Genomic DNA, 15,302 nt, shown 5'->3' with positions numbered 1-15,302 from the left:
TTTTGAAAATTCACATGGAGCTAGCCATATTCTTTATTTCCCAGGGTGCCACAGCCATGTGACTTGTGCTCTGATAAACTTCCGTCACACTTTACTGCTGCTAAGCAAGTTGGAGTGATATCCCTTCCAGCAGCCAATCAGCAGAACAATGGGAAGGGAGCAAGATAGCAGCTCCCTGGTACCAGTATTGTATAAAAGTGGTAGATATCAGAATCCAAGTCCGGCTCATGACTCCTCCAGTTACATGGGAGTAGGAGAAACAATAGGTTACCTGAAAGTAGTTCTAATGTGCAGTGCTGGCTCCTTCTGAAAGCTCAGACTCAGGCACAATGCACTGAGATGGCTGCTACACACCAATACTACAACTGAAAAAATACATTTTTTGGTTCAAGAATAAGATTTTTAAAGGTAGAGTGAATTATGACCATCACATTATGGCTACCTTTCTATTGATCAGAAGCAGAAACAGGAGCTTCCTGATCTGTTAAAGGACCATGCACTGGCCAACAAGTCTAAAGCTGGCCATACACCCACCAATACTATCGTACTAAACCTCGTTTCGTACGATATTCGGTGCGTGTATGGCATGTCGGTGAGTCGACCGATATCGCAGGAAGCTGCTCATATCGGTCAACTCGCCGATCGGACCGGTTAAAAGATTTTGATCGGGCGCCATAGAAGGCGCCTGACCAAAATCTGCTGTCAGGGCTGAATCGGCAGAAGGAGGTTTCAGCCCTGACGGTGTGTGGCGGATCTGACGATGTTTCGTGCGACCAATGGTCGCACGAAACATCGCCAGATCGCCACATGTGTGGCCACCTTAAACCTGCCCTTTCAACAGACTGACCAACATCCATGACATGAAGATATCAGATTACTTGTGTAAAAACCTACTTACCTACCCCCTCCAATCCCTCATAAATAAAGCACTACCAAATGTAGGCAGCACTATATTCATGGGGGCAGCTGCAGGTCTAAACATACAGATGCATGCAACAATTCAGGAACGAACAGTGCCAAAAAATTTACAATTGCTGCTGTTTTTTGCAATTTTCACATTGTCTTCTGTTCAGTAAACATCTTTTATATCTGTATCACCCCTAAGCTATTGACTAGCACTGTACAAGCCTGTTAATCTTCTGCCTCTACAACATCCAGTTTCAGAAGCACTGGCCCTAATATTGTCAGTGCACAGAAATATTATCTTGTTGGTAAGGTTTGAAATTGAGCAGATCTTTGCCTAGTTTTACAAGAAATCAGGCCAATGACCTGTGTGTAAAGAATACGCTGCTGGCTTAAAGTGGCCATACACGGCCCAATAAAAGTCTGAGATGGGCCTACTCAACCAATATCTGGGCAAAAATTAGCCAGACGTCGATCAGGCAGGTTTAAAAATCCCGTTGGGGGAAAGGACCACATCTGACAGCCTGTATCCTAAAGGGGCCAAACAATCAGATTGATCCGATATCACCCACCTCAATATGGGCATATCAGGGAAAGAGCCACTCATTTGGCGACCTCTCCAAATGAAAGGATCTTTAAGTATATGGGCACCTTTAGCAGGAGTGGAAGAGTTGGTATCCAATATTTGCCTTTATGTGATCATTGGCTAATCCTTTAATACTGTGTCCCCTTCCAAGGCTTACGATGGTCTGTTTAATACAAATTACGCCGACCATTCCTCACTGTCCATCACGGACATTTTAAACAAAGATTAGTGCTTCCAGTCTGAGGTATACAAACGTACAAAAACCCATGTGACAGATATATTACAATAAGTGCCCAAGGATGGCTAGTTGAGTTGCACATGGTGACTTTTTTGGCATTCTAGGTAACAAGTCCATTACCCAGTTCTTTTTTTCCCCTTTCCTAAAAAGCAATCTTTCCTCCCAGAGTCAAATTCCATTTTCCAAACCTTTTCCTTTCTTTGAAATATCTCTTTCACTACACAGTTCATTCCAGCGACTGTATCTCAAGTTAGAGTATTACATGGTTAAACAAAATAAAGCTGCGTATGGGCTCTGTTCCAGAGAGAATGAGTACTGTCGATTTACATAGAGTCCCAGCCCACACTACATGTCAGTGCTGGGAAAGTGTGTGATGGGGAGGACTGAACAGGAAAAGAATATGAGCTGGTTAGTAGGCTGGGTTACAATTTCGCTGCTAGCTAAAGAGGAAGTATGTGCAGATTTCGTCCAAAAACCTGTATTTGTGAACCATGCACAGACATGACTGCAAAACCTGCCTCACCTTGTGAGCTTCACCCAGGTGATATCACCATGGATGGGAGACCATAAGGTAAGTGGGTTTTCACGGCATGCTTTGTGGGGAAAAGTACTTACTGACTGTACTTACACTGACTGTGTAAGCAGCTGATATATGTTTCTGGAAGATCTCCTATTCCCGAAATGCTTTTGCTGTGAGGTCCAGTAAAGCTGGCCATACACGCACCGATATTATCGCACGAAACGAGGTTTAAGTTCTAGTTATTACAAGTCGCTTTGATTAAAAACTTCACAACTAGAAATGTTTACTGTGTTTCTATATCAGTGACTTAATTACTGATTAATATCTGTCTGTATTACTAAGCACTTTTGATATAATCCACAGCTGTTTGACCGACCCCCCCAGGGTCGGACAAGGCCACTGGGGCACCAGGGGAAACCCCGGCGGCCCACACCTAATCCCTGTCACCGCTCCCACGGCCACCGATGTTCCTCCCCTGATGCGATGAAAGTAAGTTTCACTTACGCACGCTCAGGGAAGGACGTCGGGCAGGTGGCGGGGGGTTAGGAGGGGGCATAGGGGAAGCGGCAGGGGAAGCGGCAGGGGCACTTTGGGAAGTGTGGGGCTCATGGGACGGTAGACCTAGTGGGCCCTGCACCCCCCAGTCTGAATCTGAACCCCACATCTAGTTGTTTCTGAACTACAGCTGGTAATGTATAGTCTAAAATCAGGGGAAGGGTGTTCTGTAGTAACTGTGGGGCAAGTTAGGGGTTAATATTAATTAATACTATCAGTATTAATATCAGAAGATGCTGGAAGTTGTAGTTCAGTCAGAACTGGATGCACACCAGTTAGATGAACTAACATTTATTCTTGAGAGTATATAAATATATAATACCTTTGGCAATGTCATTTCTTTGCTGGACTGCCTAGTATTCTGAGAGTTATAGTTCTGCGCAAATTGAACTCACACTGCTGACTTTCTTACAAATGCTGGTCAATGGGAGGCATGACTTTTGATCTTGTGATTTTCATGGGAACATGCCCTCTGACTGAAAATCAGGATTGCAACAGCACCATACCAAGAGAAAGGGGAAATAGTTGTCTCAACATTTTGTATAGTATTGTTTACGGTAAAGGGGATCTAAACCATAAAACTGTCCCACTGGAGGATTATTTCACATTTGAATGCACACACTGGCTCTGGAGAGCTGGAGTAAAGTTTTATATTGCTTTAAATATAGATCTTCAGAAGGGTGGATCTAGTGCTGCTCAGATCTATTATTATTATTATTATTATTATTATTATTATTAACATTTATTTATAAAGCGCCAACATATTCCACAACACTGTACAATAAGTGATCTAGACAATCATGTTAATACATTAAGCAAGGATCATATCCAACCAAGAAAAGATTTACATTGCAGCCGGCGGGATGGCATTGCAGGTAGATTAGTGGCCCGTGACAATGGAGATTTGTTGCGGCACGACTAATGTCCCCGTGTACCCCTGCCCTTATTGCTGGGACAGTTTTATGGAGGATTTAAATCCCGTTCTATTACTGGCATTAATCATATCATTGTGACATTACCATCATATGTTGGATTGCTAATTGTTATTGTCACACTGCTGCTTTCAACATGTTGAGATTACCGTATAGGTTTTCTAGTTAATTGTACAAGGTAATCAAATTTCAGAAGGGCAGATACGGAACTGTTTCCATGTTCATAGCTACGAGAAATAGGTTAAATGCCTCCAGTAATAATCGTGAAGAACACAGAATAGAAAGCCGGTTGTACAGACCCAGCAGGATATTTAGCGATGGGCTATCTCACATAAATATGGCTGCTGGGTGTGAAGCGCTGGGGAAAGGTGTTAATAAGCGGCAATACCCACCCCTCGCTTTTTCAACATTGGTACAATGGATTGGGCTTGTGCTGAACAAATTTTCGGCCTGTTCTTTATATTAGGAAATATCCATGGTTTTTTGTTCTTTCTTGCTCTTGCAGGGCAAAATGTGTACTATGGTTTTAATTTGAAATATCTACAGTTTTTGTTATCATTTTGCTCTAAATAGGGCAATATTTAAAAATGAAACTAATGCCACATTCTACTTCTTAATCCCAAAGAGCAAAGTAAAGCAAACCAGCAGTCCACTGAGAAGCCCTCTGTATGAAGAAACCCCTCCCTTCACCCAACTATAGCTAGATAAGAAACAGCTCATTATACTAAGGCTTCTCAGTGGACTGTGGACTGGTTGTTTGACTTTGCTCTTTGGGATCAAGAAGTAGAATGTGGCTTTAGTTTCATTTTCAAATATTGCCCTGTTTAGAGCAAAATAATAACAAAGATATTTCCAGATTAAAACCATAGGCAAAATGTATGTTAAGCACAAGCCATATTCATTGCATCAGTGTTGAAAAAGGTGTTGAAAAGTAGTGTTGTTTTAAAGGGGGATCTAAACATACTTTAAAGGTGTCCTCTACCTCCCACTAGTTCTCTGAATTTGACCACCAATTACTTAATAAAAAGTGCATGAGAATTCACCAATGTGAATGCTACTCACAATGTCATTGGTCTGGTTGATATCTTACATAGAGAGTTTATTATGTAATTTTGGCTTTATTATATAACATTGCCATCAGACATGGGGATAAAGGGCAGACTTGTTACCTGCTGGAAAAACTACTTAATGCTCCTAACACCAAATGCAGGTACAAAGAACATGAAGTGAGATTTACATAGATCAGGAGGAATTCCCATTGGAGGACTATATTGCATTTTAATTGGGACATTGGCCATAGACAGCTGGGGAAAAGCTTTATCACACAATATGGCTATAGGGGGTCCAACCCTGCTGCTAGCATACTTTAACTCTTGATAACAGGCTGGACCATTTCTGAGAACTGTAGTCCAGCTACATTCGGGTAAAATCGTAATAAGAAGAAGCGCTATGAACTGATTAACCCATTCAAAATAGTGTTTATTCACAGAGTACAGAAATAATATGCACAGAGTACAGATACAATATGGGGTTAAGTAGAACTGTGTGGCTGAAAGCAGTAAGCAAATCATCAGTATAATGGAGTTGATGAAAGCTGCACAAACATTACATGAAAATAACAGCTGCTTATAAGTCATTCACGTCCCTTAAAGGGAGAGGAATTTTTTACTAGGCTATTCTGCACTAAGGGGCCTAGTTAACTAAACAGTTATGCTTCTCGTCATGAGAGAAAGGCGCCATGCTGCCATCCTTATTAGGGCAAGGGCACACAGGGAGGATTGTGCTTATCCGCAGACTGACAATCCATCTGTCCTTAGTCTACGTGAAAACAGGTTCCAGACCAGGTTGTGGAAATGCAATGATGGTGCCTGTTTCCTTAGCTTTGGGTCCCACCACAAAGCAAATTCCAGTAAATAAATGTGAAGAAATAGACACAAAATTATTCGAGTTATAAGCTCTTTCGCAAGTGTGCCCTTGTCCTTATAGCAATAAGTCATCTCCAGGGAAACAGGGCTCCTGTGACTCTTATGAATTAATGGCTTTTGAGTTTCTCTCAGATACCACAATGGAATGCAGTGCTACTACAGCAATTGTACCCATTGTTCTGGCACTAGTACAGCATCCTTAGGCTGGCATAAGTACAGGACTCCAGAGTTCCTTGCACCCACCTGGTGTTCTTTCCCCGTGTGAATAACACACAAGGAAAGGGCACTGATGAATAAACAGATGGGCGCAACTTCTTGCTCTCCGTTCAGGAAGTGCCAGATACAGGGCCGCTCCTACCATGAGCCAAGGTGAGAACTCTGATGTTTGTGGCTGGTTACCAGGGGCAGCAAAAAAGGCACCTGTGTTATTAGCCAAATTACCATTTTCCAAACTATGGCATTTGGCTCTTCTAGGGCAGAGTCTGCAGTAGCACTATTTGCACTAGGGGTGTGGCTCCCCCACAGGTAAGTGTGTGTGGGGGGGGGCGTGGTGGCATCAGGGCAGCTGCCTCAGGCTGTAGAAGCCCCAGGAATGCCCCTGGCCAGACACAATCTAGGCGAAACCTTGAAAAAGCAAACGCAGCTAATAGTACACTTTTATAAGGCTGTAGGGATAAAGCAAAGGAAAATAAATATACATTCAGTTCCTAAATATTAAATCATATCCATAGGGGAAAAAGTCTAAAGGTGACCATAGCGAGCAGTCTTGGGTCGCATAGTACTAGAAATAAAGCTCTAGTGGGACTGCAGGAATGGCATAAAACATTAATGCTGAGCAGATTCTGCTTAATGGTAAGGTTTGGGACAATTTCCAGTAAGAAGTGTTAAAAAAAACATCAGAATATGATTCCAAGAAAAGAAGAGTCAGGAGAAAGGAATTGTAGAAGAGGCTGAAAGAGAAAATGACTCCTGGTTATTTTTCATGCAGAACGTGTCTTATCTCATTGAATCACACTGATTGCTCCTGCATTTTGTTCTGTTTTAGTAAATGTGGTTTCAGAAGTGACTAATACTTTCAAAATGTTACATATCTGGTACATGTATTTTCAGTCTGAAGCAATTCAGAATTCCCATCTGAGTAAGTGTGCTGAGAAAAGTTACAAAGCCTTCTAAATGAAGCTGGTGCGGAGCTAAGAATACAGAATCATATAGCTGAGATTAAGATGTTGGGCGGTAAATTACTTCACTTGCGGGGCAGCACCTTAGCATTGAAAAGTGTGGGACTGGCCCTTCTGGGTAGGCACAAAAAATGCAGTCTATCCTAAAGGCAGACTGAAATTCAGATATTTGTTTGATTTGACACTGGGACCAGTAAAAGATACTTACTGATTGGTTGTTATGGGTGTTTACACCTGTAGAAACGTTGGCACCTTTTATGTGATAACCCAAGTGTGTTGGCTAAATACAGGTGAAGTTTTAGAGCTATAGATCGATCACTTTATACTACTTGGGCCCATTTACTAACATTAAATTTTGTTTTACTTTTTGCTTTTATGCACTAAAACTTGATTTTTTTTTCTTGAGAAAAAACCCACATTTTTTTCCCCATTTATTATGCGACAAAACCACAAAAAAAGTAAACATACATTATTTAAAAATCTAAAAGCTGTTGAGGTCATGTAGAAGTTAATAGAAGTTGTCCTAGGCAAAGGGGCTGATTTACTAAGACACGATTTCGAATCCGAATTGGAAAAATTCCGATTGGAAACGAACATTTTGCGATTTTTTCGTATTTTTTGCGATTTTTTCGGCGTCTTTACGTTTTTTGCGTAAAAACGCGAGTTTTTCGGCGTCTTTACGATTTTTGCGTAAAAACGCTAATTTTTCGTAGCCATTACGAAAGTTGCGCAAAGTCGCGATTTTTTAATAGCGTTAACACTTGCGCGCAAAGTCGCGCCTTTTTCGTAGCGTTAAAACTTAAAAGGCGCGACGTTTCGCGCAAGTTTTAACGCTATGAAAAAATCGCGACTTTGCGCAACTTTCGTAATGGCTACGAAAAACTCGCGTTTTTACGCAAAAATCGTAAAGACGCAGAAAAAACTCGCGTTTTTACGCAAAAATCGTAAAGACGCCAAAAAAATCGCAAAATTACCGATCATTACGAAAAAAACGCAATCGGACGCATTCGGCCTGTTCATGGGTTAGTAAATGTGCCCCAAAGTGTAACAATCTTTATTTAATGTGTGGTTTTCACCTTTTTTGTGTTTTTTTTTTGCCGCGGTCTTCAATAAATAAGTATAAATAATAAATAAGTATATTTTCATGCTGTCACTAATTTTGAGAAATCTGCCCCTAAATTTATTGGTGTCTGGTGACGAGTGGTTTAATATATTTAATACATATCCATGCCTATGGGATTGTTTAAAAGAGTTGACACCTTTATCAGTGTCCTTGGTGACAATATTATATAACTAGAAAGAGTCAAGTATAAAAATACATGGCAATATATTTGTTGTAGGATCCTTGCTGGCCCTGGAAATTGTGCAAAAAAATATCATTTTGCAACGTTTAAGAATCCATCTGTTTGGTTGCTAGACTACAGCAATAATAGGAGCTGTAGTACAACCAAATTTGGGTAATGAACATGGCTACAGAATGTATCTATTATGGACAGCTTAGGTTAAGGGAATCATTTGTGGTCCCACATTTGTTCTAACACACTCTGGGCTATGGAAATGTTAAAGATACATGAAATATTGTTAACCTTGTCCATTAATATAAAGGATGGGCCTGCAGACAAACATGCTGATAATATAACAATGATGTAATAATGCTGATATAAGCACTGTTATTATGGATTCATACAAATGGCCTGTGATCTGTGTTTCCTAGAAGAAGTCATACATATGTATGCAACCTACAGCTTTCCATGAATACCTTGCATTTTCTCCCTCATAATTAAGTTGATTCAACAATTGTTTATGCAATCAGTAAAGGGCGAGATCCTGATTAGTGCATCGCAGTAAGCAATTTATTTGCTCCTCTTCTAATGTTGACAGCCTGAAGAATCTGTCCCTACACGTAGAGTGCTTTGATGTTCAGTCAAGCAGTTTACTTATTGTTATAGGGAATCAGCATTCTTAATTATTTCAGAAAGACAGGCCTTGCCTATGGGCAATTCCATGACTAAACAATGCTATTTTTTCAGGTTAGTGTCATGCGAACATACTGTATCTTTGAGATAAAATCCAGGCATTTTGTTCTGTGAAACTGCCCTGTAGGATTAGGATCATGTGGCACTGTCAAAAGACTTGTGTCTGATTAAGGGTGAAGACACACAGAGCTACTAGTAGCAGCTACTTTCCATGGCTACTAAAATAGACAATGCTGATCATTTACTGATAACTGTCTCTATGTGTGTTTTAGCAGAGGAAATTCTCAGTACTATCTATGGCAGGGTATTTTCCGGAGATTAGTAGCCTTGAAAAAGTAGCTGCTACTAGTAGCCCAGTGTGTTGTCACCCAAAGGCTTCTCTAATATCATTTTTAATGAAGATAAATGTTACGGTTGTAAATTGCATCAAAACCCTTAATGGGCCATTTACTAATCGTCTGATTTTTTTTTCCAATTTGGAATCATGTAGAAGTCAATGGCAGATGCCCCTTCCCTGAAGGATCTTTCTTTGCTTCAAAAGTTTAGAGGTTTTTGGATTTTGGACACTGTTTTTTTGTGCAACAATTTGAAAAAATAGAGGTTTCAGTGCAACAATTTGAAAGTCGCAACTTTGCAACTTTTTCCCACTCATACTTTTTTAGATCAGACTTTTTAGTAAATGTCAGACATTTGTGCAAATGAGTTTATTCGAATTTTTGAAAATAGTAAAATGAAAAAGGTTAGAGTTTTATTAAATCTGCCCCATAGACTTGTTACAAATCTTCACACTGGTGAAATCTGTTCTAGAAGCAGATTGGGGCCATGGCACCGGGAGAAATATATAAGAGCCACAAATATCCTGAGTGTTTTTCTCATGTTTTTTTTCCTCTCTCCAAAATTCTTGCACAGATTTGTGTTTGCACCACAAAAAAAATTTGCTCATCCCTTCTTGTAAATTATATACTTATAATATACAGTTTGGTAATTTCCCCATGGGACCAAACTGTAAATGATATCCTTATAAACTGTGCTTAGTGATGTTATCAGTTATAATTGGAGCTTAGTGATGTAATTTCTGTCACATGACTCAAATTGCATATTATAATTAGTGATGGGCGAAAAGTTTCGCCAGGCATGGATTCGCGGCGAATTTCCGCGTTTCGCCATTGGCGGATTGTTTCGCGAAACGGATGAAAATTTCGCCGCGGAAAAATTCGCCGCACGTCCAAAAATTGTCGCCGGCGTCAAAAAAGAGTAGTCGCGGGTGACAAAATAATAGCCGCGGGCGACGAAACAATAGCGCGCGACAAAATAATAGCCGCGGGCGACGAAACAAGAGCCGCGCAACGAAACAAGAGCCGCGCGCGACGAAACAATAGCCGTGCGACAAAATAATAGCTGCGGGCGACGAAACAAGAGCCGCGGGCGACGAAACAAGAGCCGCGGGCGACAAAACAAGAGCCGCGCAACGAAATAATAGCCGCGGGCGACGAAACAAGAGCCGCGCGACAAAACAATAGCCGCGGGCGACGAAACAAGAGCCGCGGCCGATGAAACAAGAGCCGCGCGCGACGAAATAATAGCCGCGCGACAAAACAATAGCCGCGGGAGACGAAACAATAGCCGCGCGACAAAATAATAGCCGCGGGCGACAGTTTTTTTTGTCGCACGTCATTTTCGCCGTTTCGCGAATTTTTCGTTGTTTCGCGGATCCTTTCAAAGATTCGCGAATTTTTCGGCGAAGCGAAACGGAACAGATTCGCTCATCACTAATTATAATAAATAAAGTTGTAAAATGTGAGGATATTAGAAGTCACCTGTATACGATAGGGGGTACTTTATTCACTATATAAACACATATTGATGTCATCAGTTGTAACTGGGTGGATTTCTTTCACATGACTCAGTGACACTTGTGAATTATAACAAATAATATACCCCCCTGTAGTTGTAAAATATGAGGCTAATAGAAGTCACCTTAGAGCTTTATATGATCATTCAACTTCTTTGTGACTTGGGGTATGCATTGGCCCCATTTCCCTTCTGCTCCAATGGGTCCCTTATGCCTTATGGGCTGATGGCATGTAAATGATAGCATTTCCTAGCAATGGAAGTATACAGAGCTTGCACCCAACCCAAGCTGCTGGAAGGGGCACCTGGAGGAAAGAGAAAAGGGTGCCGCTGTGTAACCCAGAAATGTATCCAAGGTCACTTTGTTTCTTTTATAGATACACTTGCCTGAGTTAATAGGTAGCAATTTTGGTCATTGGGTGGTGCCTGATAATTTAGTGCCCACATTATTTTTAATGATCCCTTGAAAAAAATTAGACCAGGTGCATCCAGCCAATTTCTCTATATGCACACTATGCATACTTATTATCCAATTCCTACAGTATGCCAGTTTGATGTCACAGTGGCGGGGCAAATACATAAATCATAATGAGCACAGACTCCTTTTGTTGGAAAGTAGAAATCTGCAATTGTAATGGGCCTGGTTCCACTGGGAGTTTCCAGCTCTTCCCAGGCTTATCCACTGAGTTGGTGGTGACAGGCCGAGCTGTGAGTTTACCTTTTGACGTGCCACAAATCATATATATCCTATATCAAGAATAAAAGAGTGTATAACACAGCCCCACTTCAGTTACTCACTTGCAGGCTGTTATTCATTACCCAAAACATATGTGTTCCTGGTGTTTATAGCAGTTTAAACAGAACTAAATTATCTCAAGATTACAAATTCAGAGGTAGTATGATCAGTCTCAGACTGGGCTGGCAGGACACTGGGAAAAAACCCTGTGGGCCCCCCAATCCCGGCCCACTACTGCCACCCTATCCCTGATTTTGCATAAAGAGGAGGCAAAAGGTACAGGGTGCAGCGTCACTTTTGCTGTGTGCAGGAGCTTGCAACTGGGGTGGGGGGCCCTGAGGTGGCACCCTCATTTTCAGCTAATGTAACACCTGTTAGCATAAATTACTTTTCTGCATTCTCTTATAAACTAAAAGCTTTTTCTTATTTATACAGCTTCCTCCCTTAAGGGCTATGTTAGGCAGGGCACTTCATTGCCCGGCTAGAAATCTCCTCTCCTGCGGGTGAAGAAATGCCGGACAATACCTGCCCCCTCGCTACCCTGGTAATCACTGAAAATGCAGAGGGTACACAGTTTATTGTGTTCCTATTTAAACCACCCACAGTAAATATTTAGGTGGCTTGGCTATTAGTGGTTAAATGGCAAAGGTAACATCAAAACAGGAAGATTGCTACAGACAGAAAATGAGTGGTTTTCTTATCTACTAATTGTTCCTGGAAAACAAAGGTTGTATCGTGAACTCATTGTTCAGGCCATGAATTCTACATTAACCCTGTGAATAACATGCGGGCTGGAATGATGACGGGTACAGCCATTTGCACTGCAACATTTGTTAGTAAATTTCAGAGGATCATGTTTTATTTTGGGCTTGCATTTAATGACATACATTCCCAGGGCAAAGGTTTAGTATAATATCAAAGCAAATGCTGAAACTCCCACTTGATCTGAGCTCACACTGGATCTTAAAGGAGAACTAAAGCTTAACTAAAAAAGCAGGGCAGAAATGCTGTACATTATGTTTTGGGCTTCTGTACCAGCCCAAGGCAATCACTGCCCACAAGTGCCTTGAAAGATGCCCCAGTAGCTCCCCATCTTCTTTCTGCGGATTCACTGCAGTTGCTGCTGTCACTTTCATGAGCTTAGGGACTGACTCACACTATACTGTATATATAGAATATAAATATCCCAATATAGGACTGACTAGTAATTAATTTAGATTCTCAATACATGGCAGCTTTGATACCAGTGCAATTCACATTAGAATTTAAAAATCAGCCCTGTAGCATCAGGTTATATGACAGTGAACCTCATTTTCTGCTTGATAATTTGCAGCAAAAGCTTGAAAAAAGGTCAAGTGAGGCCTGAAACGTAATTTTTTTCGAGGTTGTGTCAGGTGTATCCAATAAAGGCATTTTATGAATTTAAGGGCTCTGGCACACGGGGAGATTAGTCGCCCGCGACAAATCTCCCTTGTCACGGGCGACTAATCTCGCGAGGCAACTTCGGCGATTTGCTGAAATCGCCTGCGCAGCGTGTGCCATCCCACCAGCGACTAACGTTTTCGCCGGTGGGATGGTAGTTCGGGGAGATTAGTCGCCCGTGACAAGGGAGATTTGTCGCGAGCGACTAATCTCCCCATGTGCCAGAGCCCTAAGATGCTGTATGCTATTCTTTTCTTGATTACTGGAATGGATCGTGGTCATTAAGGATACGTGCACCTGTCATTGCTATATAGGGGGACATAGGAGCTGATTATATCAAATTGATAATTTGTGGCAACCCACAATCTTAGCTTCTCAACAGTTGCCTAGAGCGCACTGAGCATGTGAGTATCATTGACAGAATCCAAGATAGGGAGCTCTTGTGACAAGTTTGAAGTCCTGGATCATTCCTACTATAGAGATGCTGAAACTTTAGGCTTATGGAGTGTTAGATAAAATGTGGCATTTCTAGCCATATTCATTTTTGTGGTTTAGTTCTCCTTTAAACTTTCTCAGTGCTTACTCTATTGCTTCACATGTATTACTTATCTGTCTAAGAGAGCAAACATTATGCAACACTTAAGGTCCCCATACACGGGCCGATTATAGCTGCCAATATCAGTCCCTTGGACCGATTCGGTAGCTTATCGGCCCGTGTAGGGGCAGAACCGAGGGGCCTGGCCGACCGATATCTGGCCTGAAATTGGCCAGATATCGATCGGGCAGGTTAGAAAATCCAGTCGGATTGGGGACCGCATCAGCTCGTGGATGCGGTCCCCGAACCGACTGCCCCATTGGCGTGTGTAGAATTCGATCGTTTGGTCCCAGGGCCAAACGATCGAATTCGCCTACATGCCTCCCCGATATCGCCCACCCGTGGGATATCGGGTGAAGATCCACTCGCTTGTCGACATCGCCAAGTTTATGGATCTGCCCGTGTATGGCCAGCTTTAGCTGCAAATTGACTTTTATTGTCCCTAATAAACAGCCATCAGAGGCCAAGGTGTGTAAAATGTTTTACACTTAAAAAAAGTAATAAAAATAGTGATAGTGATAACATTTATTACAAATTGTCAAGTGAAGCAATTTATAAAGTTGTTTGTTTTGATTAATTTCAGAAATGTACACCATTATCTAATAACAGCTCAAACACAGGGGTAACCCCATTAATGTTAATAAACCAAGCTCCAACAGAAGAAATTATTTGAAACTGAAGCAAGGAATTTATTTGTAATTCAATTCTTAAAAGCCTTATTCTATCTTGTTAACACAAACTAGAATAAGGAGGTGAGCAGGAACCTTAGTGCTGGGATGGCAGTGGATGTCATCTACTTGTACTTTGCTAAAGTGTTTGATACAGTACCTCACAGAAGGTTAATGATAAAATTGAGGAATATTGGCCTAGACTAGAACATAATATTTGTAATTGGATAGAGAACTGGCTGAAGGATAGATTACAAAGAGTGGTGGTAAGTGGAACATTTTCTAATTGGGCCAGTGTTGTTAGTGGAGTACCGCAGGGGTCAGTCCTTGGTCCTTTGCTTTATTAATGACCTGGAGGTGGGCATAGAAAGTGCTGTTTCTATTTCTGCTGATGATACTAAATTGTGCAAAACTATAAGTTCCATGCAGGATGCTGCCGCTTTGGAAAACTAGGCAGCAAACTGGGAAATGAGGTTCAATGTTGATAAGTGCAAAGTTATGCACTTTGGTAGAAATAATAGGCAAGTTATACACTAAATGGTAGTGTTTTGGGGGTATCCTTAATTGAAAATTAACTGGAGATTTTTGTAGATAACAAGTTGTCTAATTCCAGGCAGTGTCATTCAGTGGCTACTAAAATATCAAATATCAGTCGGGCCAAGTAGGGCCATTGGGAGGCCCCCATACATGGGCAGATAAGCTGCCAGATCTATCTAAAGGACTCAAATCAGCAGCTTAAATCTGCCCATGTATGGCCACCTTTACAGTGATGGTTGGTGTGCGAAGAATATTGAATTCATATCCAAGGGTCAGGATTCAATTGTGTTTAACGAAAACGTTTCTGAAAGTGCCTTATGCCGGTTGTTTTCATTTTTAACTAAACAATACACAATGGAGATTTTACACAGCAAGAAGCCATTGCAGTAGGAGAGTTAGTTGTTCTCTCCCTGTGCAAAATAATATAATAAGCTCCTGACCTGTGCTGCTTGCACTCTCAGGTTTTACTGGTTGAAATGTTTAGTACAGAGAGGGATGTCTGAGAGTGATAGTGAATTTATGCAAAAAGATTCCAGTTCTCATTGGCATAACAAAACAGCACAAGAACTATAGATTCCCTGTACTTTAAATAAAATAATATACAGAGCACATTTACAAGGAAGTGTAAATCCTTGAAACAAATAACAGTAAAATTGCTCAGAGGAAAGCCTTTAGAATTG

The 15,302-nt window shown here is 41.3% G+C and overlaps 1 protein-coding gene across 2 annotated transcripts in view; it reads left to right on the top strand.

Moving 5' to 3' along the window:
• Window positions 1-2,125: 2,125 nt before the first annotated feature.
• Window positions 2,126-15,302, top strand: part of il4r (interleukin 4 receptor) — a 44,099-nt gene continuing 30,922 nt past the window's right edge. For both annotated transcript variants that reach the window (XM_031893272.1, XM_004917956.4), the window contains exon 1: window positions 2,126-2,298. In XM_031893272.1, coding sequence (XP_031749132.1) covers window positions 2,284-2,298 — 15 coding nt within the window. In that variant the 5' untranslated portion in view covers window positions 2,126-2,283. The remainder of the gene's footprint in view (window positions 2,299-15,302) is intronic.

The sequence above is a fragment of the Xenopus tropicalis genome, chromosome 9, assembly GCF_000004195.4.
Source record: "Xenopus tropicalis strain Nigerian chromosome 9, UCB_Xtro_10.0, whole genome shotgun sequence".
Lineage (NCBI taxonomy): Eukaryota > Metazoa > Chordata > Amphibia > Anura > Pipidae > Xenopus > Xenopus tropicalis.
The sequence above is the reverse complement of the archived record's forward strand: the minus strand, read 5'-3'. Positions and strand labels throughout refer to the sequence as shown.